General features: G+C 36.3%; 1 protein-coding gene across 2 annotated transcripts in view; it reads right to left on the bottom strand.

Annotated features, from left to right (window-relative positions):
* Window positions 1-460: 460 nt before the first annotated feature.
* PI4K2B (phosphatidylinositol 4-kinase type 2 beta) overlaps window positions 461-27,865 on the bottom strand; it is a 31,042-nt gene continuing 3,637 nt past the window's right edge. The window contains exons 2-11 of one of the 2 annotated variants that reach the window (XM_045992313.1): window positions 25,658-25,868; window positions 21,771-21,907; window positions 19,924-20,124; window positions 19,180-19,311; window positions 17,442-17,595; window positions 15,434-15,495; window positions 13,461-13,560; window positions 9,424-9,557; window positions 8,789-8,848; window positions 461-2,903 (exon numbers count right to left, since the gene is read on the bottom strand). In XM_045992313.1, the coding sequence (XP_045848269.1) occupies window positions 2,730-2,903; window positions 8,789-8,848; window positions 9,424-9,557; window positions 13,461-13,560; window positions 15,434-15,495; window positions 17,442-17,595; window positions 19,180-19,311; window positions 19,924-20,124; window positions 21,771-21,907; window positions 25,658-25,793 (1,290 nt within the window). In that variant the 5' untranslated portion in view covers window positions 25,794-25,868 and the 3' untranslated portion in view covers window positions 461-2,729. The remainder of the gene's footprint in view (window positions 2,904-8,788; window positions 8,849-9,423; window positions 9,558-13,460; window positions 13,561-15,433; window positions 15,496-17,441; window positions 17,596-19,179; window positions 19,312-19,923; window positions 20,125-21,770; window positions 21,908-25,657; window positions 25,869-27,865) is intronic. The other variant, XM_045992305.1, reaches the window with a different exon arrangement.

Here is a 27,865-nt window from a genome sequence, read left to right on the forward strand (position 1 = left end):
GGATAGGGCAGACTATGCCACAACAACACATAAATTCCAGACTTTAGAGACGCAACACAAGCACTTATTCCTTACTCACATCACAGTCCACACAGCGTGCTCCCCTGGAAGTCTCCCAAGCTGTGACCAACAGGCCTCGGCTGCCTGCATCCTGCCAATTCTTTGTATATATGCAAACAGGAAGAGGAGAGAGTGGTCAATCATGACCACTGCAGGGGAGGGCAGTGAGTTTTATTGCCAGGTCCGGAAGTCACATCAATCACTTGTCCCATCTCACTGGCCAGCACTCAGTCACATGGCCCCAGACGAACCATCACGATAGAGGCTGGCAGTGATAGAGCGACCACAACTCTGTACTGTTGCCCAAGCAACTCTGGGAGAAAAAATAGACTGTAAAACGTAAGCCCCTACATAAGTCCGTAAAAGGATTTTAGATGCAAAGTGATAAAAGAACACTCGCTGTTTTTAATAAGGTTTTAATTCCATCAGTACAGAACTTTAAATAAAAAAAAAAATTGTGATCAAACTGTTTTTAAGTCTGCAAAAAACCTACCACAGGTTTTCCACAGCTGCCAATTGCTCACAAATTTGGGGGAGAATAAGAAAGCATATAATTAAACAAAAGTAAAATGTCTCCAATTATAAAGGTTCCACTTAAATAAGTCTTTTGGAATTTTAAAGAATTAAACTATACCACTAATATACAAGGGAAATGATGGTTTGGTGTCATTTATAAACATAAATGTGTTCACAAACATTCTAAATATTCAATATACAAACTTCAGGAGAGCCATGACCTTAAGACAATGATTTTTATTACTTTTAGTCTACCAAGTTTGACACTATAAATATACTCATTGAAAAAATTAACACAGTATTTAAATAAGAATCAATTTCATGAAAGTTTATAAAATATAACCAAAATATTCTGACTTATGATCATATCTTAAATATTTCAACTTTACTCTTCTAGCCTGGGTCAAGCCATTTAAAAAATAGTTCCACACTATTTTTAACCTCAGGATATAAAACAGTAGGAATTTACTAAGTTTTCCATTATAAAAATTAATAGAGCAATTCTCAAAATACCAAAAAAACTGTTTTATAAAAGCAGTACCCACATCATAACAACTTATTTCTTTTAGAACACATCTTCAAAAGGCACATTTGAATTACAAGTATTTATCTAAAGATGGTAGCTGCATTTTGAATTTCCAGTCAATTTCCCACGCTCTCAGCATGAAGATGGCGGAAGGTCAAGGGGGCAGAAGAACACAGGTGTCCAGTGGGGCTGTACTGAGGGCGGCAGTGTTCTCACTCACTGCATCCACGGAGACCAGGAGAAAGGTGAAGGAAGAGGGATCTGCAGACCTGTCTTCTGTCCTAATTTAACCTTCATGAAATACTTTTTACCAAGAATACTTAATTAAAAAAGAAAAAATCACAAGACAGAAAGCTAAAAAACCAAAAGGCCCAGACCACAAATGCCAGTTTAGTCTGAGTGGTGATGTTACTTGTTTGGGGCCTGAAGGAAAGAATGAAGCTTCTGCTTCCTTGCAATCACATTTCCATACTGGGCTTGTGTCAATTTAAATCACTTGGTGAGTTAAGGGTGCTACAAAGTCCTACAAAGTCCTAGGATGTCTGGCATACTAATTTTCAAAATCAAATTATAAATTACTTTATGGTTATCTCTGTCATGTTCCCCTTTAGTTAGGGCTGATATTCTAAAGTTGACTGTTACTTATATTAACATGGTGATTTCAAGTACTCTACAATATGACTGTTATTTTTAAGGACTTATGCCCTAGGACCCCAAAATGCAATCCAATATATACTTTGGGGTATGATTTACTTTTCGGTGAAGTTAATACTAATTGAACTACTAAACTGAGTAAGATCAGTACTCTAAAGTACTAATAGATTAAGTAATTGATCCCATGCAAGAAACAAAAGGGACTTCTAAGGCTATTTTAGAATTTCAAAATATTAGAGATCTGCCTTAATTTCCTGTTAGTCCCCTCCAGTCTCAGCTGAGTGTTTCCATTTTTTTTTTCTAAAGGGAGAATATCTTTAGATTTGTTTCCTTACTATTACAAAATAATTGACCAAAAACATTCTGAAGTACAGAAAATAAAATGGTCACCTTTTACTCAACCAAAATATAACTTTCTCATTCCTAATAGTAATGGTCACTTTAGGGGCACTTATTCAAGTTCTAAAATAGCAGCTTTTTCAATTAAGGCAACATAGCTCTATTCTTACCTGTTTTTCTATTAACCACTTATTAAAACTCACAAGAGCAGTTTTACCCTCACAGGCCTTTTATAATGTAAGAAGAGTGAACATGAACATCCTCCTCAATGTTTAAAAAGAATATAAAAAGTTATTCAAAGCCAACAAATACCTTACTTTTCTACTTGGATTCTAAAGTAATTACAGTCATTTCAGAATGTGTAAACCAAGAAATTACCTTTTAATCTAACATCAACAACATAAAATACAACTTTTCTACAAAAATACAATATAGGCGATCTATCACTTCTTCCCTGAAACAGAAATTTAATATTTGGACAAAAAAGCTGTAAACTTTTGATTACATTCAAAAGGCAACCTTTTAAAGACGTACATTATTTGAGGTTTTGGCAATGGGAGCTCTTAACAGATTTGCATTATTGTATTGTTTTAACAACATAATAATGCCGAACGGTTTGTTTCTTTTACATCTGCTACCAGGAGGAAAAGAATGGCTTCCTGCAGTGGACAGTCTGGGTGAATGAACTGCTCGTATGGACAATCCGACCCTGATTTCTACCTTGACTGCGCTCCACAATTACACAGGGCATTTGTACCAGCTGAACAGGACTCTTCCCGTCCTTCAGTGCCTGAGTAAGATTTAAGATCTGTGGAAAGAGATATTTTCACTAGTTCAAATAAGACAAAAACCTTCATTCAGTTCACTGACATTATTTTAACCATTTATTCATAACTATAGTTTTTATTTCCTCCATTTATGCCCAACAGACTGAATAAAGTACATGGTTTCACATTCTCCATTTGACATAGAAGCTAAACGAAGACCGGTCCAAGTTGTCTGCTTTTTCCATAATTTGGCTATTGTTGATAGTGCTGCTATAAACATCAGGGTGCATGTAACCCTTCAAACCCTTCAAATAATGCATTTTTGGATTCTTTTTGTAAATACCTAGGAGTGCAATTGCTGGATCATAGTGTAGTTCTATTTTTAACTTTAAAGGATCCTCCATACTGTTTTCCAGAGTGGCTGCACTGGTTTGCATTCCCACCAGCAGTGTATGCCACCACTGATGAATGGGTAAAGAAGATGTGGAATATATACATACAGTGGAGTATTACTCAGCCATAAGAAAAAATGGAATCTTGCCACTTGTGAAGATGTGGATGGAGCTAGAGAGTATTATGCTAAGCGAAATAAGTCAGAGAAAGACAAATAACATGTAATTTTACTCGTAAGTATAATTTAAGAAATTTCACTCATATGTAGAATTTAAGAAATAAGTGATCATAGGGGAAAAAGAGAGAGACAAATCAAGAAACAGACTCTTAACTATAAGAACAAACTGATAGTTACCAGAGGGGAAGTGGTGGGTGATGAGGGAAATAGGTGATGGGATTAAGGAGTGAACTTGTGCTGTGTTATATGGAAGTGCCGAATCACTCAGCTATACACCTAAAACTAATATTACACTGTATGTTAACTGGAATTTAATAAAAACTTTAAAAAAGTCTGCTTTTAACTACATACTTGCCTTCATAAACTCATTCAGAAACAAAAAAATTATTGCATGCCTACTATGTGCTAGCTCTAAGTGCTGGGGCCACAACAGTAAAAAACAAACAAAACCCCTGCTTCCATAGAGCTTACATTTTAGCAGGGGGAGGAGTCAATAAGCACAAATCAGTAAATTATACCAAGCATTACAGGGTAAAAGTGCGATGGGAAAGCATGATGAAAGGCAAGGGAGTTAAAAATTTAGGGAAGGTAGCCATTTAAAATAAAGTTTCATTTAAGAGTTTATACTCTTAAATAGAAAAAATTAAACTAGGGAGATTAAAATATATTACATTCCATGTTTAAACATACTCTCAGAATTGCTACTTGAGCACATAAATAAGGTTATGAAACTCAATGCATAGCTTACAGCCTATTCTACTCTGTTCAGATAAAATAAAATTTTAATAATTCATTTTCTTTTTTTCCACATATCAGGTAAAAAACTCCCCTTTGTTATGTACTTTAGAAACAAAGATGCTCCTTCGGGTATTTGAAAATATCTAATATATGGATAGTATACATTTTAGTGGTTCTTGTAAAGATTATTTAATAGTGATAGCATAAAGGTTTCAATATAAAGCCATACTAATAAATAAAATTCAAATACTTGGAATAGAATAAAACTGGATGGCTTAGATTCTAGAAAATCTGAAGTATTTAACACCTCAGGAAAATAAATCTTTACTATCTACAGTAGTTACTCATTGTATTTATGTTTTAGGATCCCTTTTAAGTTCTTCCCTTAAAAATCTTCTAGGCTGGCTATACTTGGATAACAAGACACAGAGAATTCGCGAAATTCACACTTAAAAGCATTGTTTTTATCACGAAAATAAAAACCAGCATGGCTGAGGAATGAAATGTTCTGGTTAGTTTCTTCTTCTGGTTTTTTAAAAATTCTATTCTAAAAATGTTAGTCTAAATACACTAATTTAAGAAGTATCTAGTATTTTCCTGACTCTAAAGACCTGATTGTTATAGAGAATCTGGAAAACAGAATGGTATAAAGAAAATGAAAGCCATTCTACAAGCTTAACAATTTTTAAACACATAATAGCAAAAATCACTCAAACCTAAAGCTATCCTAAATATTAATGATTCTTTGAAAGTTGAGAAGACACTTGATGATCTTGCATTTATTTATTAAAGAAACATCTACAGAGCATGTACTGTGTTGGGGCAGAGAGAAGACTAAACAGGAGAAAAAAATACACACTAAAGTATACATATTCTAGAAACACACATTACACATATTCTAGAAACAGTCATATGAACAAACAACTGGAATGAAAAGCGATGAACACTTCCACGGCACGCGTGACAAATCGACCAGGAAACGCGAGGGTAAGAGGATGGTGAAAAGAAATTAAAGAGACAAAGAGAGGGGGGCAGGAGGAGCACAGGGGATGATTTCCACCAAATGCTGCTTTATTAGTAAAATCATGGGAATATACAGAAGTCTTACAATGAAAGGGTGATTTATCTAAGTGTTGCTGCATGATTAAAGGTTCACATACCAGCTCCATAATATTTTCCACTACAGACATACCAACGCCAGATGGTGGATGGTAAACATCATTCCAATATAAAAACACTCAAAAGATTATCTAGTAGCTTATAACAGGACAGCAAGAACCACTAGAAGATTAATGAGTGCACCTGGGATGTCTTGAAGGTCAACTATCTAGAGGAGCATGTGAGAGGTCACGTAGGCGAGCAAGCAGCGCATGGCACAGGCTCTTTCTCAATGCAAACTCAACTCCATTATCCTTTGCTTTAAATCAGGCAGTGAGACGTTGGAGGAGGCATAAGTCAGAGCCTGGTTTGGCTCTCGTCTCAAGCCTTATTGCGGCTTCCCACAGAACACTTTAACAACAATGGACCCTATGATCTAACTTAAAATCTGATTTCTTCCCTTACATATCACCCATTTTTTCATTTCTGAGAGAACAAACAAATCTATTATTGTGTATTTAAATCAGAGAAGACTATTTTTAGAAATAGACTAAACACTGCAGGCAAGGAGAAACACTCTAGTCTCCATGGATGCCACATTTTAGAACTGGGTAGGGATGTGGTGGTTAGGCCAAAGGCAGGTCATATACACTCACAGACTTCCACATACAGACTTTGCTCTCCTTTAGACTAGTTCACCGGTCCTCAAACTTTGGTAATTTACTTTAGGACAAAAAATAGTATCTAACTTTTCAGACATCCTTTTTCTAAAAAACAGCTAAAACCAAAAAGATAAAGATACACACACACACACACACATATACATATATACATATATACATACATATATAATCAAGTACATGGTCAGGATACCTTATTCTTTTTGGCTATCAGAAAGACAAAACCAAATTAAAATTTTTTTTAAAAAGCAAAATCAAATTAAAACATATAATCGAGGCATCATTTATCTTTTTCTTTTCTTTCCCCAGATCTTGAGTTTGTCATTTTTTTATCTTATTACACATAGTTGTGTAATACCTTAGCTCATCTGTGAATGAGACAGGATCTGAATAAGTAAACCTAAAATAGCAGAAAGCCTCTGGTCTAGCTTTGTGACAGACCTCAGAACTGGAATGTCTCCATATCTTTCCAGACAAGCATTTTAAAATTTATATTTAAATCCCTCAGGTACTGGGGCGCCTGGGTGGCTCAGTAGGTTAAAGCCTCTGCCTTCGGCTCAGGTCATGATCTCAGGGTCCTGGGATCGAGCCCCGCATTGGGCTCTCTGCTCAGCAGGGAGCCTGCTTCTTCCCTCTCTCTCTGCCTGCCTCTCTGCCTACTTGTGATATCTCTCTCTATTAAATAAATAAAATACTTAAAAAAAAATCCCTCAGGTACTAACTTTAATCTATAATTAAAACTGACACAATTATTTACAGCTTTTCCTTAAAAAGAATTCCTATGAGGGGCACCTGGGCGGCTCAGTGGGTTAAAGCCTCTGCCTTTGGCTCAGGTCATGATCCCTGGTATCCTGAGATCAAGCCCCGCATCAGGCTCTCTGCTCAGCAGGGCGCCTGCTTCCCCCTCTCTCTCTGTCTGCCTCTCTGCCTAATTGTGATCTCTGTCTGTCAAATAAATAAATAAAATCTTTAAAAAAAAAAAAGACCTTTAAATTATTTTAAATAAAAAAAAACCAACAACAACAAAAAAGAATTCCTATGATAAGATATATCTTCAGGGATAAGAGAATTCTTGAAGGGGCGCCTGGGTGGCTCAGTGGGTTAAAGCCTCTGCCTTCGGCTCAGGTAATAATCCCACGGTCCTGGGATCGAGCCCCACATCGGGCTCTCGCTCGGCAGGGCGCCTGCTTCCCCCTCTCTCTCTGCCTGCCTCTCTGTCTAATTGTGATCTCTGTCTGTCAAATAAATAAATAAAATCTTAAAAAAAAAAGAATTCTTGAAGATGGAGCATACTAATAAATCAGTTTTGTTACAAGCAAAAGAGTTAACTTAGGGCATAATTATCTATGCCAGAAAATTTAGTACAACTATAGTCTGGGGTGGTAACACTCTTCAACATAATTATAGTCACTGATCACCAGAGCCCTTCATACATGCCTGCATTACCTACTTCACCTCCCTGCAAAGCTCCCTGGCTTCAGCCACCTCATCTGCTGAGCAAATCTGCACCTCACTGTCCAGCCTCACCTTTTGCAGTGATCCTTAATCTCTGTTTGGGTTAGAGACTCCTTTTGCTGATATATAAATCCCACTGCCTGCCCCCATCCCAAAATGCACATATAAACAGAATTTAGCACAAGTTCAGGGAGTTCACAAAGGCAACCCAGGAGGTGCCCTCTCCAGAAATGTTAGTCTCATCACAACCTTTCTGAATGGTAATCTCTCAGGGCTCCAAACCCTTCCACATGGAATCTGTATTCTGGCACTTAATGGCCTTCAAGATCTAGCTGTGGCCTATTTCTCCAGCCATTTCGCTATTTAAAACTTATGATTCCAGCAAAGGACCACATAAATACAATGGAGCACAGAGAGGTATATGAAGTAATAATCCATCTCTTTTCCATGACTCCTCGCCTCCTCATCACAGCTCATGCTCCAGGAAAGAAGGAACTGGGTTTTGCTCACGGTTTTATTTCAATCACTAGAACACTTTCTGGCACTAGTTCTGTCAATAAATATTTGGTGAATGAATGCTTATCTAATTTAATTATATGTATTTGTTAAAGTTATATAATGTAATAATCAGTATAAAAACTCGACTTCTTTGCCCCAGGTATGCAGCATATAGCTACCTTAAATTAACTGCATACTTTAGGAAGAAAAAGTTAATTAGTAAGTCACTAAAAGACAATGTTTACAATAATTTGTTTATAATATTTATAAAATTATTTACAATAATTTATTTTCATGTCAAGTCTTCCTTTTGGAATCTAAATAGTACTAAGAGAGTAGAAGGACCAGACATTGTCGGTAGGTCAGCCAGCCTGCAGGTCCACACCAGCAGACCTAACACCTTGTATCTCTAAGTAAAGAAGGTATGAAGGATGACAGGACTGAGTTACAATTAGTACTTTTATGCCTCAGTCACTGCTCAGCTTTGGTGACATGGTGATTCACTGACTGCTCCAGGAAAGGCCAAAGGCATTCTGTGAGAAAAATCAACAGGCGACAGAACTTGGTACTGAAACATCCAAGCAAGTAGATTTGAGGAGGAAAAATACAGTAACACTCAGGAAAACAGTAATCAAAATGAGGACAAAGAATTCACAGGAGAGGGAAACTGGCTAACAATCGATATACAAAAAGGTCAAAAATAATTAATTTAGAAAAAGAGGAAAGCCACTATTGAAATCCACTTCATTTTTAATCATATGCACTATTTTGGTTCAGCATAAAAGAACTGCATCTTTGGGTCACCATGGAGAAAAAAGTTAACAACTGTTTCAAAGAGAGATTTTTTTTTTTCTTAATGAAAAAGATCACAATAACATTAACTTACCTGACCTCTCATCACAGACATCTGACTTTCAAAAGTGGCTTTGTTAAATTTTCTGTCCATCTTTCATGGAATAGGAAAAAAAAAAAAACCACGTTATTATAATTTGAAAAATCAAGATCTTTGAAACATATATTGGAAAACAAATGAACTCTTCAACTTAGCATGTAAGGCCATTTCGAAGCCTTCCTAATAGTTAAAACAACGTTTAAAGAGTATTTTCACTTGATTTATTTTTGGATGTCTCTAGAATGACAATAATCGTTTATTTACACTCTAACTGGATCCAAAAGGATTTAAAATGACCTTCCAGTCGATGGGGTTAGGCTTTTTTGAGAGGATTAAATCATAGCAGCTCACTAAGCATTTATTATAAATTATACTTTTGTAAAACCTCAACTTTTGAAGAGAACAACTTGTCAAGTTTTAATATAGTCTCACTTCAGAGAACCCTCAAAATCAGTGTTAGCTTCACAAATTTATGCCCCTGTAAAGTAAAACTGTTAATTCCTTCTTAAGTTAGGTTCTACTGCAAGTAGTGATACCAGAAGCAGTAAACTGCAGATTAGTTCTATTAAGAAAATCTCCTCTATTATAAGATTTCATTTTCTGCAATAAGTGACTAAAAATTCATTTACCTTAAAAAGTTCATGAAGATCTTCACATAAATCTTGCACAAAGTTCATGTCAGAAATATATGGTAGAATTAAGTTTCTTGTTTCTTCAGAAAAAGGAACTTTTGCTTGAGGAAGCCAAGCCCAGTGAAATGGATCTAGCAAAAGAGAGAAAGAGAGAGAGGAAGAAGTTATTAGAGAATGATCATCCTGATTCCAAGTCTGGACAGTCAATTTAGATGGTAAAGCACAATCTCTTCTTGGCCCTTCAGCTAAGATCAAGTGCAGATGTAAAGCTCAGGAAGGTATTACTGGAACTAATCAGGTTCCTGAGTTTTAAATAGTAAAGAGGAAGAATTTCAATAATGAGTCTATCTCAAACAGCTCTACATCAAGAACTATATCTGAATCTCTGGTTCCTGAGTTTGGACATTACGGGACACATATAATTTGTTCACAGCCCCAGATCAAATGCCATGGCTGACGTTTCCCTGCCCTCTTAGTCACAAATCATCAGGAATTGACCATGTGAATAAACATACGATGTTCCAAAATTTTAAATCATTAGTAGGTAAATAGGTAACTGGCTTTAAGGGATCAAAGATCCAATATTCCAGGCTAATTCTAGTTCTCTCCTAAGAAGACCATTAAATCTACACAGTACTAGGATCAGAAAGATTTGTAAAGTAGTAGAATCTTCTAGAGTAGGTGCATATTCAGATCCCTGAAAGAAAGTGTAAGGCTTATGACAATATGATCGCCCACAGAACCACTGTGGTTTCATCCAATGACAACCTCCAGCTTTGATGGCTCCTACCATTTAGAAGGCCCTAAGGAAAAAATCTATCTAGAGTCATTCCTTCTTAACTTCTTTTTTACTATCTCCTTGTGCACTGTGAGAAGTACACTCTCCATTCCAAAGAAAGCCTTTCCTCTAGCACACATCTCCCTGAAGCTGTATCTAATTTCCTTTTCACTTTTTCCTGACCAATCCACACAAAAGTCCTTATTCCATGCCTGCCTTTACTTCCAATCCCTATCCCTCAGTTCAAACTCTCTCACCTAGGGGTAACTGGGTGGCTTAGTCCTTTGAGCGTCTGACTCTCAAATGCAGCACAGTTCATGATCTCAGGGCTGGGGGATTGAATCCTACAACTCCGCACTCAGTGCAGAGTCTGCTGGAGATTCTTTCTCCCTCCCCCTCTGCCCCTCTCCAGCTCAAATACACTCTTTACCTAAATAAAACAAAAACAAAAACAAACCTCTCCCCTAAGACCACCAGTCATTTCATAAGAGTCTCTCCAAAGACCCACTTGTGCTCATGCTACTTGATGTCTCCGTAGCAAGTAGTGCTATGCTTGATCATCTCCTTCTGTAAAATTCTCTCCTATGTGGCTTTGGAAACACTGCTCTCTCAAAGCGTACTTTCTATCTTTTAAGCCACTTCTCTTGTTTGCTGGCTTTTCTTCTTGTATTCAATGCCACCATTCCCCTCTTTCTCTCCTTCATTTGCTAAACATCCATGAAACATTTACTCAGTATTTGTGTACCTCTCATTGTCCTAGTGATGGTATTTGTTCACCATGATTTCCCTGGACAGTAACCACACCATGGCTTCTGCTACCAAGGTGACACTTTAAAAACTATATCCTCAATATAAATTCCTCTTTCAAGTTCCAGATTCTTAATTCTCATCTGCATATTTAGCAAAATTTCCCAGATGTATCACAGGAACCTTAAACTTAACACTTTAAGATAAATTTGCATATAAATTCCAAACTATTAGAGGGAAAAAAAAAACAACAATGAAACAAAGACATCTTAAGTCAGTTCAACAAAGAATAGGAAAGGAAAAAATAAAAAACAAGTGGAATTTACGGTCCATAGAAAAAAAATAAGATGGCAGGAAATGTTCAAACACATCAGTAATTTATTGAGACTTTAACTAGAGTTGAATGTACCTATTAAAAGAATCTCAGATTGGTAAAAAAAAAAAAAAAATCCAGTTAAGTTGTTTATAAATCATATACTTAAAATGATGGAAGCAAAAAATAGAAGTATAGAATAATACCAGGTAAATGCTAATAAAAAGAAATGAGGTATAGCAATGTTACAACAGATAAAATAAGAAAAGTAAAAAACACTGAGAGGGATAAAGTGGGATATATTTCACACCAATAAAACAAGCCACCACCAAGATAAAATGCTAAGCCTTTATGTACATGAAATACACAGCAAAAAGGGTATAGAATGCAGTAAGAAATTGCCAGAATCAATCACAGTGAACTTCAACTTTAACTCTCAAAAATTAACAGATCAAAAAAAATTATGACTTGTCTAACAACGAATACACTTTAATTAATAGACAGATGCAAAACTTTTTGTCCAAATGCATTCTTTTCAAGTACCTTCAAACTGGCCATCTACAAGATTATAAAGGAATTACGAACAAATTTCAAACAGAATTCACACAGTCACATTCACAGATCACAAAGCAATAAAACGATGACAACGGGTAGTTCTTTTTTTTTAAATCAACTGACATAGAAAATTTAAAACCAAACAAAATCTTCCTAAATTACTCACGTCCAAGGGTAAATCTGATAGCATGAACATACAGAGCAGAACAATAGAACAGCCCCTATCTAATCTATGGCTTAGCCAAAAGGATGCCTAGAGAAAAATATATAGGCAAGCAAAATAGGATGAACACAATAGAAGAAAAGAATAATGATGGAAAACACAAATCAGTGAGAGAAAAAGCAAAGAAACATAATGAAAAACTGATCAACACAAGACCAATTGTCTTAAAAAAAAAAAGCAAAAAATAAATAAATGTAAAAAGGCCAATGCTTTATAATAGACAAGTCTGTGGCAAGCTTAATGATAAAATAAAAAAGCCCATTAATAAACAGTAGGTATTTAAAAAGGCACAGTCACAGATATAGAGATTACTTATTATTTATTTTTAAAGTAAGCTCCACATCCAAAGTGGAGCCCAGTGCAGGGCTCAAACTCACAATGCTGATATCAAAACCTGAGCTGAGATCAAGAGTTGGATGTTTAATCAACTGAGCCACCCAAGTGCTCCGATATGATTATTTTAAAAATACATTACATACATTTCAAATAACAAAAAAATTTAAAAACTAGTACAATTTCTATATTTTGAATAACCTAATTATTCTTAAAGTTTTACAAAACATGTTTCACTTATCCCTGTTCTCCCTCCCCCTAAATATTTTAAGGCAAATTAGATATCATTTCCTTTCACCCCTTAATACTTCACATGCATAGAGGGGATTTTTTTTTAATTGTAAGAGAATTGTATAAAAAATTTTGTACTCACAAAACAAACTGGGGGTTGCTGGGGGGAGGTGGGGTTGGGAGAGGGGGAGGGTTATGGACATTGGGGAGGGTATGTGCTATGGTGAGCGCTGTGAAGTGTGTAAACCTGGCAATTCACAGACCTGTACCTCTGGGGATAAAAATACATTATATGTTTATAAAAAATAAGAAATAAGAAAATAAAAAAAAATTTTGTACTCATAAATCTAGATCTCAAGATGTCATGAACAATTTTAAGGAAAATAAAAATGTCTAAAACTAGCTCAAGAAGATGTAGCACACCAGCCCATTAACCACAGAAGAGAATGGTCAGGTAGATAAAACAATAGTCACTCACTCGGAAGGCAGAAGGTGAGAAGGTAGGCCTAAACTGTTTTGTAAGTGAATGCTACCCAAAACACTAAAGTTAAATTCTGCCCAAATATTAAAAAAGATGATGCCCAGGTTGTAAACATGTAAAAAGTTATTCTATAAGACTAACATAAGCCAAAAAACCCAAACTAGACCCAGTCATTCAAAGCTAAGCAAACAATACAAGGCAAGGCCCATGCAGTAGACATCTCTGCATCCCCAGTCTCTGGAACAGAGAGCCCCAGTCAACGGTTATCCTTCACCCAGGTTTTCTTCTCCTTTTTTGATATCAATAAGTTTTGTTGCCTTCCTATTCTGGAATAGGGTAGTTATAGAATCCATAGGTGGTTCTAAATACTCACATGCTCTCCATTCATCAGGATGCTTAAAGGGAAATGCCAGACCATTATCAATTGCAGCTATTTTAATAAGTGATTCTTTATCATCAATCCATTCCATTTCCTAAAGATGAAAAAAATGGTTTGCTGATAAGTTTTTTTGAATATTTCCAAAAGGTCAAGCATTAAATTAAATTAAAAAATTACTGAGGTTTATGACATTTTTTTTCTTTTTTTTTATATAGCTTTTTTTTTTAATTTGTTTATTTTCAGCATAACAGTGTTCATTGTTTTTGCACCACACCCAGTGCTCCATGTAGTACGTGCCCTCCCTATTACCCACCACCTGATTCCTCAACCCTCTGGTTGTTTTTCAGAGTCCATAGTCTCTCATGGTTCATCTCCCCTTCCACTTATTTGTGGAGCATAACAAAGAACACGGAGGACATGGGGAGATGGAGAGGAGAGGGAGTTGAGGGAAACTGGAAGGTTTATGACATTTTATTTGAAGAGCCTATAAAAATAAAAAATAAGTTGACAGAAAATATAAATTTTTACCCTCAAAGGGAAGAAACTGTCTTATAAATCAGTAAGGATTTTATAATCATTGTTTTTTAAATGTTGTTATAAATTTAGATAGTAATGGTTTCATTTTTTTTCTCTTTGGGGAAGAGGACCTGGAACTACTAAGGTTTACAAATATGTTGTTTCAGATAATTTATTGCTAGATGCACTGCTTAAATGTATGACATTTGCAAAATATTGATATTTTTAAGAGAACAAAGTTACCTTACTAAAAACTTTTCTAGGGTCCCCTAGAAATAATTAGTCCAAATACAAAATGTTTCTAAATACAATTCCCCAAAGACCACATAAATTAAGGTCTAGCAAAAGGAATGTTCAAGATACTATTAATTACAGAATGCAGGCTATTCCTAACTTCTACAGTCTTCCATGGCTGAAACAAAGACCTTGAGAGCAAGAGGGTTTTCATGTTAAGGAATACTCATTATGTAAACATAAACAGCTGCCATTATTACGTGGCCTACATAAAAACAAAAAGTGAAAAAGATAACTTTAAAATTAAAAGTATTAGCATGAAGGTCTGTTTGATATATGTCTGGTTTGTTTCTTTTAGTTTCTATCAAGTATCTTACCTCAATGAAGATGCACAAAATACTTAAAAGAATGAAGTTTTCAGGAAAAATCTAATTGCTTAAGATATACCAATAAAATATATTTAGAAATTATTATGAATATGTATATTTATGTATGTATTTTAAACCCATTTCTGCTACAATTGCCATTTCTTTTTCTTTTTTTCTATTTACAACTTTACTGAGGTATAATTTACACAAAATAAACTTCACATACTAAAGTGTACAATTTGATAAGCATTTGCAGATGTGAAACCTTCACCAAGTTTCCTGGTGTCCCTCCCTCCCTCCCTCGGCCCCACCCACAGGCAACCACAGTCTGCTTTCTGTCACCAGGGATTAGTTTGCACTTTCTAGATTTTCATGTAAATGGAATCAGACAGTGTGTTCCCTTTGGGTGTAGCTTCTTTCACTCAGCAGGATTTTGAGATTCATCCACATTATTGAGTCATAAGACTCAAAAAGAAGTAAATTATACTAAAATATAAACATGTTGACCAAAAAATATCAGAAGCCTTTATTTTTATTACATAAAGGCAAAATAAATCTAGTGGTTCTATAACAATTTCCCGAGTTCTAAAAAATAAGTACCCAGCTGGTATCATTCTTCCATTCTAATATAACATTAAAAAAAAAAAAAAAGGTACAGAGATTTAGAAAAATAGAATTCTAAAAATGCAATGTAAACAGAGGAAAGAAAGAATAAGATAAGAAAGACAGAAAAAGGAGATAAAACCAAGGATCTAAGTGAAGGAAATAAAGAAATGAAGGATAACATAAATTTAAGGAATCTTTTATAGAAATTATGTGTGTATGTGTATAATTTTAAAATTTCCTTACCTTAATTTCCTTTCTCTGTTTCTGCTTTTCATATCTGATTAACCAATTATCATTTCCCCTGTCTTTCAAAAGAAAACAAATTTGTTACTTTATTTTTTTTTAAAGATTTTATTTATTTATTTGACAGAGAGAGATCATAAGAAGGCAGAGGAGCAGGCAGAAAGAAAGGGGGAAGCAGGCTCCCTGCCGAGCAGAGAGCCCAATGCAGGACTCAATTCCAGAACCCTGAGATCATGACCTGAGCCAAAAGCAGGGGCTTAACCCACTGAACCACCCCGTCATCCCTGTTACTTCATTTTTTATGGGTATCTTATGGGTATCATAGCTTAATATCAAAGGGAATAATCTAGTTGCCTTTTGGTTTTCAAGACTTTGACTGGTTATCTGTGGCATATGTTTACATATTAAGAGCTCTAATTTAACACAAACTAAAAAATACTTACAAATGTTAGCTAACATTTTTTGAAAGTTTACTGTGTCAGGCATTGTTTTAAGTATGTGACATGTACTAATTCATTTAATCCTTATAACCACTCTGTGAGATATATATAATTATTATCAAGAACTATTAAATTGGGGTGCCTGTGTGGCTCAGTCAGTTAATTGTCTGCTTTCTGCTCAGGTCATGATCTCATGGTCCTGGGATCAAGCCCCACTTCAGGCTCTCAGCTTAGTGGAGAGTCTGCTTCTCCCTCTGCCTCTGCTCCTCCCCCATGCTCAGTGCCCACTCTCTCCCTCTCTTTCAAATAAATAAAAAAATCTTAACCCCTCCCCAAACTATTAAATCAAGGTTGTTAAAATCCAGGATAACTTCTCTACCTAAGGACGAAAAAAAAATCTACCTCTATTGCCAGGCAAATTTCTGGGTAGATTCTCACCTAATGTCTACATAGAAGTACTCTAGTCTCTAAATCAATTTTAACATTAATCCAGGACCACATTAATTAAGAAGGTAACTCTGGAAAAGTGTAATAATGCTCTTCCAGAAACTAATATAAATAAGTAAACATTTTGAATCAGGGGTTCTCAAACTTCAGAGTGCGTCAGGATTATCTGAAGGACAATGTTAAAACAGACTGGTGGCCTCCATTTGCAGATTTTCTGCTTTAGTAGGGCTGGGGTGCACTCCTCTGAGAAGATGCATATGTAATCAGTCCCTATATAATGCTGACCCAGAAGGTCCAGGGAACCACATTTGGGAATCACTGTTTCAGATTATCTACATCATGGCTCCCTTCTAGAAGAGAAAAAATTAGAGTTTATTGCGTTCATAGACTATACTAACAGTTATCTAATGTCAAAATAAGCATCTCAAGTAATTTACACAAATAATTTTAATTATTCATATTATGCAGATAACATTTCTGGCTTTGTCCTACTGCCAGAAATTCCCCAGTAGGGACAGGAACTGACCTCTATCACCTCAGCAGGAGACTTCTAGGAGTTAGGATCTTAAGTACAGGATTAACTTTGCCCAGGGCAGTCAGTACTACATCTCCATTTTCCAAGGCAGGTAGATAGAAAGTGGCCTAGGGGCGCCTGGGTGGCTCAGCGGGTTAAAGCCTCTGCCTTCGGCTCAGGTCATGATCCCAGGGTCCTGGGATCGAGCCCCACATGGGGCTTTCTGCTCTGCAGGGAGCCTGCTTTCTCCTCTCTCTCTGCCTGCCTCTCTGCCTAGTTGTGATTTCTCTGTCAAAAAAAAAAAAAAAAAAAAGTGGTCTCAAGACTTCTGCATCAAGAGTTGAATATATAGGGGCACCTGGGTGGCTCAGTGGTTGGGTGGCTGCCTTTGGCTCAGGTCATGATTTTAAGTGTCCTGGGATCGAGTCCCACATCGAGCTCCCTGCTCAGTGGGGGGGTCTGCTTTTCCCTGTCCCTCTGCCCCTCCCCCTGCTTGTACTCTCTCTCTCTCTCTCAAATAAATAAATAAAATCTTTAAAAATTGAAGAGTCGAATACAATTTGCAAGCTAACAAGATCTGAGTGAACAAATGAGAGAGCTTCAATACCTGTATTTCTGATGATGTAATCCAAAATAACTAATCTTTCAAATTGTGACTGAAATTCTTTTCTAATATTCTCAGGCAAAGGGTCAGCTTCAAATTTCCTAAGCCAATATTCAGCCTCCTTGTAATCTTCAACAAATAACTGAAAGGAACCAATCTATAATTTTAAGAACTATAGTTAGAAAAGAAAGTACAAGAACAAAGGGATTACTTTTTTAACTTCTCAGCAGTATTACCATAAAATGTTTTATAAACATAGTAAGAAAAACAAAAAAGTTAACACTAATTTACATAGCCACACTTATCAAAACTATTTTTATACACTAATTTTAAATAATTATAGAAAGAATACATAGCAAATTAAAAATGCTCAACCCTAGTTTTTTGAGGAGCATAGAAACTATTTTAGGATAATTAAAAAAGAAAATGCCTCTCAAGGTAATAATCTCAACTTAGAATGCTGTTTTCTAAAAATATTCCTTAAAATGACTTTAATTATGGAAGCCAAAGCCAAATAGTATACCTATCCTGGTCATTTAATAACAGTGCAATTTTATCTTACTAAAGAAATACTTGAGGATTTTTTTTTTTTTACAACATACAGAATATAGATTTATTTTTAAAAAGAATGCATTCTTTGACTTTGCAAATTACAGATCCTGTCATAAATTTTAAAGAACTTATCAATCAATCATAAACTCTACAGTGGTTTTTAAGAAAACCCTTTCCTTGAAAATATGTCCATTTTAAAATGCATTTCCGTCACTAAAATTACTACATGTATTTCCAGCACAGGACCTACAGGTCATCTAGCTGACCTCATAAATACAAACTACCATAAAGAAAATCTATTTCTTATCCTAACACTATATTCTTGTTGTTGGCATGAAATTTTAACTATTTCTAAAAGGTTTTCTTTAAAACACTTATAATTAAGTCCTAGTTGTCATAAACATGGAAATAATAACCTTCTTTAATTACACTTAATTTCAGCATGTCCAAGGAATAACAGGCCTTATAAAAATTTTCAAACTTCCTGCTTACCTGGAGTACAATTTTAAAAACAATTTAAGTTAACCATGAATTTTTATTCAGATTCTTTTACCTAGACAAATGCATTGCAACCACAAAACAAAATACAGCCCAAAGTTCTTGTAGAATGCTTTCCTATTTACTGTCCCCACTCTTGCTTAGCTAGATGCTAATCATTCCTGAGGTTTTATTTTACAGTGGTAAGAAAGAAGGATCTAGTATGTAGCCAGTACACATAGTTACTACAACTTACTACACTGTGTGCTGGGCACCATACCAAGTACTTGACATGAATTTCTTCATTTAATCTCACAGCCCCAGGAGGTAGTTTTTCTCACCTCCATTTTATAGAGCCTAGGGCTTAGAGAGTAGGACTTCCCCAGTTAGGTCTCAGAGCTAACTGGTGGAGAAGCTGGGAGGAAAACACTGGTCTGTTTCTTTATAAAGCTGTAGGTACAAACCCTTGGAAATACTCCCTGTCCAAACTAAGTTAGACACCCCTCCTTTATCCTCTCTGACCTTCCTGTATTTAACCATCCTAACAGCTTTATCATATTGCCCTGAGATGGTTTGTTCACTATAAGCTCTTTAAGGATGAAAAACCCATTTTCTTTCCTATTATATCTGTAGCCTACAGCACACAGTGCTCAGGTAATACATGCTGAATTGCCCCCCAAATAAAACTTAGCACAGTCATTTACCCATTTACCTTAGGAGGGAGTCCTATCCGATGGAATTTTCTACCTACTTTAGGCACTTTCTCTAAAGCATACTTTTTGCCTCTTGATTTTGCACGATCAATTGCACTGTAGTTAAATGTTTCACTGACAAGCCAAACCACCTAGAAACACAGTTTTAGAAAAATGGTTATTAGAATTGGCATTATAATATTTCTACTCATATACTACATGAAATGTACTTTAAAACCATCAATTAGCAGAGTTTAACCCTATAGTAAATGCCTCAGAGAATCTAAAAGAGAATGGCTTAGGGATTTTGCAAACTCAGTTAAATGGCATATATTTCTGGGAGAGACAGTCAAAAACCGGCCAGTGGAAGCAAAAAGTAATTGTCTGCAGATTTAGGAACAAATATTGTGAGGAAGTCTTCAAGTAAAAGTTTATAAAGGCTAAAAAGAAAAAAAAATAGCAGTCTTTTGAGCGCATTAGTTATCTCTACCTTCAGGAGAATTTCTAGAACCTCGATATTTTTCTGCTTTCAAACTGTTAGTTCTTTTTCCTCTTGTCAGCACCATCTAAGCTTGTATGAGTGAGGGATATTCCCCTTGGACATTTTGTGGATTTCCACTAGAATCAATTTATTAGTTTCTCATGACTCTGGATACCAAATCAAAAGCTCAACTTTAGGCTGTCATTAGAAATATTACTAAAGTGTTCACAGAGAAGTAGGCTATAAATTAGAAGTACATAATTAAAAACAATTTCTCCTTTACCTTTGTTTTAGGTACAATGCCCAGATGAAGCTTTTCATCCACAAGGGAGGCACCAGCTTCAGAAAGGTATCCCTGATTAGGAAGCAGGCAGCCTCTACCAAAGCAGCAAGGGCAGCAGATCTTATGAACATATTTGGTCCATTTTGGATTCAGTTGACCATAAGGCTCTTCTGATTTGGGTTTAAACACACCTATAATTTTCTATATAAAAAAGTAGAAATCTTGTTAGACTTTTGATATAGAGAGACAATAATCCATAAAATGCATTTTGAGAAATCTTTTTGTATTTCTTCCCACCAGATTTGGGCATTACCCTTACATATTAAGAGGTTCAATTTTAATTATTTTTTTATATTTATTCTCATTCAACAATCTAAAATCAGTAATCCTTTGAGCCAGTAGTTTTCAAACTGTGCTCTGAGAAATACTAGGGAAGGTGAGAGTAGAGATGAGGGTACAGCTCTAAGACCTCATGCCACTTAACTGGATCAACTCTGACTTTATCTGTTGTATTACTGGACTTCCAAGTTATGGAAAGGTTAAGTGATTTTACAATGTCTGAAAACCACTGCTCTAGGTCAAATGATTTTATTTTTTACTACCTATTAATTATCAAAATTATGTGTTTATTTATTTATCATTTACTTTCTCATTAGATGTACCTTTTAAACGGCAGAGACTGCTTGTTAGGGCTGTATCCCAAGTACTCAGAACAGTGCCCGGTATGCAGTAGGCATTCAAGCATTTGTTAAATGAACTAATAAATCCAATGACAAAAAGTAGTCTCTAAATACAAAGGTAACGATAGCTATATGTGAGCATCTATGCTGTGAGACTCTCCTACCCTTATTATTTTCCATTTTTTTTAATGAATCAATTTTAAATAAATTCTCTCCTTTAAAAAAAAATTGCTCATGGATATCTAAAGTCTATAATCTTTATTACCAGTCTGATAAAATAAATTCATATTAAATTTAGAGGGTGAATTATCCTTAGACAAGATTTAAAAGCCTTACTATAATTTTAAGTATGTAATTGCTTTATAATGCAATAAAGTCTAAATCACTAGCAAAAAAGTCAACAAGAACAAATTACAAAATCAAACTCAGAATAAAGGTTGATAGACTGACATGACTTACATATACATTTAAAATTCAAAAAAGACTAGGTTTTAAAATACAACTTCGATCTTTGCAAAAAATACTAGGATGAAATCATAATCTTTTTTACTCCTGAAAAAAGAACTGCTGGCTATGTATCATTTAGAAAGCTTTTAGAGATAATAATATAGATTTCTGAAAAATTCTAGACTAAGTGGAACAAAGTCCCATATCAACTTCTCTTTTCTGCCCTAGAATTATACTTTGGTTCATTTCACTATGTCACATTCCAATGCCTTCAATCTTTAGATTGCCCAGGCTCCTCTGGCATAATGCTGGGAAAAAACTCCTAGGGCAAAATAAGCCCTGGAAAAAGATCTGGAAATAACATTGAATACGTTTTGAAAGTTTAAATTTCTACTTTGCTTGGCTAATATAGTTACTGTAAAGTAAGTACTTATGAATATAAACTTAACAAATCTTTTGCTGTGAATGTGAGTATTCCATAAATGCTTGAGACCACATATTAAAATAGTAGGACAGCAAACTATGACTTGAAATAAAGAGCTCTATTTCTAAATAGTAGAGTGCTTTAGTTAAAAACAACAAAAAACCTAACCTTTATTTTTGAAAAGGGTGCAATCAGATTTATTAGGAAAATATCTTCAGAAGCTCACAATGATTTCACATTTAAATTAGTGTTTTCCAAAACTTCTGTTATGTATACTAGATATGTGAAATTCTCACCCTCTTAGGATCCTTCACAAAGTAACTTCCACTTGAACCTTGAGATATTCTTTCTGGAAAAACTCCAAATTCTACTGCTTGCTCTGCTTTCAACACAGTATCAGCAAATTCAGGATCATCCAAGAATGTATTCAATGCTGAAGAACCAACAATTACCACATTAAAAAACAAAAACAAAAACAAAAAACTAATGTTAATATAGACCGTGAAAACAAAAAAAGTTCAGCTATGAGAATGCTCATGACAGGGACCTGTAATACTGGGTTAGGTTAATTGCATTAGGACATTAAGGTACAGAAAAAAAATGTAATTCAAGCATCATATGGGTTTCTTGGATCCTTCCTTTTCTCCCCCTAACCCCACTTCTCTTTAAACTTCAAGTAATGACACATGAAATACAAAATCCCTACTTGTTGAAATAATCACACTAATACCTCATTACTCTGAATTCCTCTCTTCTAGTGATTCTGTTCTACAGCCTATCTCAACTTCCAACCACAAAGTCATACCTCAGATCTGTCATTACTAATACCTGCAACCTCTCCATACCTGTCAATTTCAAGTAACTTATCTCTTCCTAGTTCATTCCCTCTGGTACCCTAAATCCCCAAAATTCTTCCATCTCCCTAGGGTATACAAAGCACTGATCTACCATGTTGTCACTAATCTTCGTGTCCTTATGTCCCTTCTTGGCCATCTTAAATTATGGTCAGTCATCACATAATCACTCTTCCTTTCCTCCCTCCCCTCATCACGGTCACCTGGAAAAATCCCAGTCCTGGTTAAACTCAACTGTCTGCTGAGTATGCCTAGGCCCAGATAGCTAAACTCGACTAGACAAACAAACACAAACACAATGCCTGATAGCTCACTTGAATTTAAATTCATCACCAGAAACTTCAGGTGGGCCCTTCATGATACCTGGGAAGCATACTACATTCCCATTATGGACTGACTGTCCTCTCAAAATATGTTGAAGCCCTAACTCCCAGTGGAATTATATTGGGAGATAGTCTTTGGTAGGTAATTATACTTAGGTGAGGTCATGAGAGTAGGGCCACCAGGGCAGGATTAGTGCCAACGGCATGCTCTCTCTCTCCCTGTGTCACATGAGGACACAGGGAGAAGGTGGCTCTCTGCAAGCCAGGAAGACAGCCCTTATCATGTTAGCACTCTCATCCTGGACTTCCCAGTCTCCAGAACTGTTAGAAATAAGCGTCTGTTGTTTAAACCACTCAGTCTATGGTATTTTGTTCTAGCATCCTGAACTAACACATCTCCAGGTACACAGTCTCTCCCACTGTTCTGGACAGCTCTCAAACCCTCCTCTCTTCTCAAATTTTCAACACCTCCTCTCCCTCAGATGAGCCTTAAGAGATGCAATCAGAAAAAACTATCATCAGCCCTCTGCACCACATCTGCTCTGACACCCTCTGCCTTCCACCTATTACTATAGATGAACTGTCTAAGCTCCAAGATCAGCTCATCCACTTTGTGTACCAGACCCTATCTCTTCCTGATGAGTCCAGAGCATTTCTTCAGCATTTCTTCCCTGCATCAATATTTCCCTCTTTATTGGCTCATTTCCATCACCATACAAAGCATGCTGTAATTTTTCTTATCCTAAATCTAACTCCCACATTACTAGTAGATGTTCCTGCATTTCTTGAAGGTCTCTATAGTTATTTATATTTACCATCTCCAATTTTTCTTCCCCGATTTTCTCTTGAATCCATTTAAATCAGGCTTCTGTCCCAACCACTCCATTCATAAAGCTTTTGTTGGGGTATGCAGTCATCCATATTGCTAAATCTAACCTCAAAACTTATCTTCCTTGCCCAACTCCAACATTTGACCCTGTTGGTCACTCCCCCCTCCTTCACTTGGCTTCCAGGATTCCCCTTCTCCAGGTTTTCCCACTTCATTGGCTCCTCTTTTTGTCTCTTTGCTGGCTCATTTTTATCTCCCTGACAGGTTGACTTTGCAATCCCTCAGATTTAGTTCATGGTCCTTTTCTCTTCTTCATCAGCACTGATTAACTCCCAAATTTATATTTCAAGCCTGGACTTCTGCCCTGAACGCCAAACTACTATACTCAATATCTCTACTTGGATGTTTAATGGACAGCTCAAACATTATTCCCCCAAACTCAATTCTTATCTTTGTCACCCTTCCTGACTGCTTTCCTCCCAAGTTTCCCTATTTCAGTTGCTGGCAACTCCAAATCTTTCAGCTGCTCAGACCAAAAACCTTGGAATCATCCATGATCTTAAAACTCTTACTGTCAACATCAGCACTTTGCATGACTCTATCTTACATAAACACCCAGAATCCAACCATCTCCATCCCCTCAATGTGATCCAAGTGACTATCAACTCTAAACCTGGATCCGTCTTTCACCCATGCCTTCTCTATACTCGACAGAGAAACTCTAGCAGTAATTCTTTTAAATCATGTCAGATCTGGGGCACCTGGGTGGCTCAGTTGGTTAAGCACCTGCCTCTGCCTTAGGTCATGATCTCGAGGTCCTGAGATCAAGCCCCAGTTGGGCCCCCTGCTCAACGGGGAGTCGGCTTCTCCCTCTCCCTATGTCCTAACCCCCCACCCCCACCCAGCTCGTGCTCACTCTCTCTCAAATAAATAAATAAAACCTTTAAAAAAAAGATGTCATATTATGTCACTCTTGTACAAAACAGCCCAATGGTTTCCCATCTCACTAAAAGTCCAATCCTTATAATGGCCCCAAGGCCCTATACAATCCTCCCTAACTTCCACTTTAATTACCTGTTTAGCACTTATGACTTGGGATAATATATAATACATAACAAATTATTTATTTATTTTGTGAGCTATAAGACGACAAGGATTTCTTTCACTATACTTGTATAGTTCCTGGAACATAATAGGCACTCAATACACACTTGCAGAATGAATTAACAATTTATCATTTAAAGTGATAGACAAGGCAAAAATTATTCATTCTTTACTTTGGAAGGTATTTAAATGCTATTACATGCATTCAACATTATGAAAATTCAAAACACAAATTTACCTTAACTTAAAATTTGCCTTAACTTAGGCAGAAATAAAACTGTTATTTATTTATTTTTAAGTATGTGCTAAGAAAAATGCCACAAAAAGGGCAATTGGGCATATTTAACTTACTTAAAAGAAGAATAAATAATCCAAGTATTTTAGTCATGTCAATACAATTGATATGCTAATTCATAATCATTCTCATTTACCTCACGAAAATAATTAAGAATGGAGGAACTTTTTCTTTAATCACTGTATATCCTTGGTACCTGGATGAGGGATCAGCATTTACTGAGTAGTTAATAAATATTTAATGGAATAAATGAAGAATTATTTATGTGCTAGAAGATGCCAGTAATAATTATCATTAGTCAAATGGTATTTCTTCGAGGCCAAGACTCTTAATAAGAAAGAATTTGAAAAGTTATTTATTTCAACCCTGCTCCTAGCACCAGTATACTCTTTTTATTTTTATTTTAAGATTTTTATTTATTTGACAGAGAGAGAGAGATCATAAGTGGGCAGAGAGAGGAGGAAGCAGGCTGCCTGCTGAGCAGAGAGCCCAATGCGGGGCTCGATCCCAGGACCCTGGGACCACGACCCAAGCCGAAGGCAGAGGCTTTAACCCACTGAGCCACCCAGGCACCCCAATCAATAAACTCTTTTAATATATCACTGAAGGGGGTCTTTGGGCAACTGTTTCAACACTTTCAAGGAGACATCACTACTTTTTACTTGCTCCTTTTATACGGAAAAAAATATAAACTCCTCCTTTTTCTCAAAGTAAGTCTCCTGTGGTTTCTCCCAATGTCCTAGACCTGCTATCTGGAGCAAAACAAAAGTCCACTTACTCCTTTCTTCCCAGGGGTAGCCCTTCAAATAGCTGAAGATCGTTTCATGCTCTCCTAAGTCTCCTCTATTCTCCATCTCCTTCCAGATGGAAGTGTTTTCAGGCTTTTCAGCATGTGAGTTGTCCTCTTGTTTCATGCCTCAGTTGTTCAATGTGCCCCATTAAAATATTGTCTCCAGAATCCAGCAACTCATTGCAGAGAATAGAGAGGCCTGTCAGTGTTTGGCAGTATACCAAAATGAGAAGCATTCTAGTACTACATTAGTTGTTTAGAAATCTGGTCATACTACTAACACATAATGAGTTGGCTAAACTCTTAGACCACTCTCGGTCTCTCCCATGCCATACCTGAGCAGTTCTTGTGGAAACTATGTGCAGACTTGGACATATTGCTATTAAATGTTATCAAATTGTTTTATGGGCTAAGCTTTATGAGTTCATCATAGAACCTACCTTTGTTGCTTTCATGGAGCCCATGCACATGCTCTGAACAGTTAAGAATTCAGTTTCAAACAAAATCAGATCAAGTAGAACCATTCCTATAAAATCAGCCAGCATATTCTTAATCCCTTTCTCTTTAATTTGTCCCTTACTGAGCACCCGTCTTTTGGATAAATGAGATAATCTCCCCACACAAAAATGGGGATTCTTTGAAGATGGCCTGGATTTACCATCACTAGTTAGAATGACACTTAAAAGACAACTGGTCTTACCATCTAAATGATCAGCCAGAAAAAATGACCACATATCAACTGTTCTAAAACCAAAGAAACTGTTTTTTAAGAGATAATTTTTCTTTAAGTCATAACTCACAATTACATTATAAAGCTTTCTTCATTTTACTTACTGAAATGTACATCTGGCAATTAGTTTAACTTGGAGGATACCTCCAAAAGTTATGCTGCCTCAAGCTCTATATGCTATGGGAGCTTTGGTTTGAAGGTTTGTAGTCATTGTTTTGATTTTTAATAGCAGAGTAGCATGGTTAGCCACATTTTCTTTAATTAAAAGAAATTTTTTTGGGCGCCTGGGTGGCTCAATGGGTTAAGTCTCTGCTTTCGGTTCAGGTCATGATCTCAGGGTCCTGGGATCGAGCCCCGCATCCGGCTCTCTGCTCAGCAGGGAGCCTGCTTCCCCCCACCTATCTCTGCCTGCTTCTCTGTCTACTTGTGACCTCTGTCAAATAAATAAAATCTTTAAAAATAAAAAAAAGAAAAAATTTTTTTCAGGTAAAATTACTGTTATCCTTCTGAAGGAATAAACTATAAAGTTTTGATTTGTTGGTGCATCAAAGAATTTTCTGAGGAAAATATCACTTCTACCTCTGTGTACTCCCTTCTGGTCTCCTCTAAGATGTGGTGATCTTCTATTCAAGTTCCAGTCCTATTTGAGCTCCTCACTTTTCAAAACATATCCAGCACATCCTCTCAACATTTGCCTATGCTATTCCCCATGCATATTCCAAGCTTCCTTCCCGCGGCTAATTCTTACTGATCCTTGAACTCCATCTCTTCACTTGTAGCACTATGACAAAATGACCTAAGTTCCAGCAGGGCAGAGATTGTTGTTTTGCTCTCTGGTATACTCTAACCACTTAAAAACAGTGCCTGGTACCTAACAGGCCCTTGATAAATCTCACAATTATTTATTAACAAACTATCCCCTTAAACACACTTAAGGGTTATCACTGGCCTCTTAGCAACCCAAACTGAAAACAGAAATAAGAGAATCCATTTTATAAACCTTTTATGTAAGTACATGTGGTAATTATCAAGGTCTCACTTTAATAAATAAACCAAAATGAACCCTTCCTCACTTCAGGGGTTGGGATTCTATCTTACCCAATGACCGGAATAGTTTCTAAGAAGGTAAGTAGTTAGCTTACTGGTTTGGTGATCTGAACCCTGCTCTTGCGAGTTCCAGGGCCATTTTTCAGGTCTCAAATTGGATACTATTTCCTCTGCTAAGTGTTCCCTGGCCCCTAAATCCAGGACACAGTTCAAGGAACCCTCAGTTTTCCCCATTCAAATACACCAGCTGTTGGAACTGTTTTAACTGACTGTTTCCACCATTAGGCTAAAAACCTATGTGGGGACAAGGCTCCAAACCGAACACGCATCTGATATCTGGTCACCACTGTTTCCCCAAGGCCTCAGTTCCCATGGGCACCCAGCAGGCACTCAAGCATTTGAGAATGATGTATCTCAGC

This window comes from Meles meles, chromosome 2 (assembly GCF_922984935.1).
Source record: "Meles meles chromosome 2, mMelMel3.1 paternal haplotype, whole genome shotgun sequence".
Lineage (NCBI taxonomy): Eukaryota > Metazoa > Chordata > Mammalia > Carnivora > Mustelidae > Meles > Meles meles.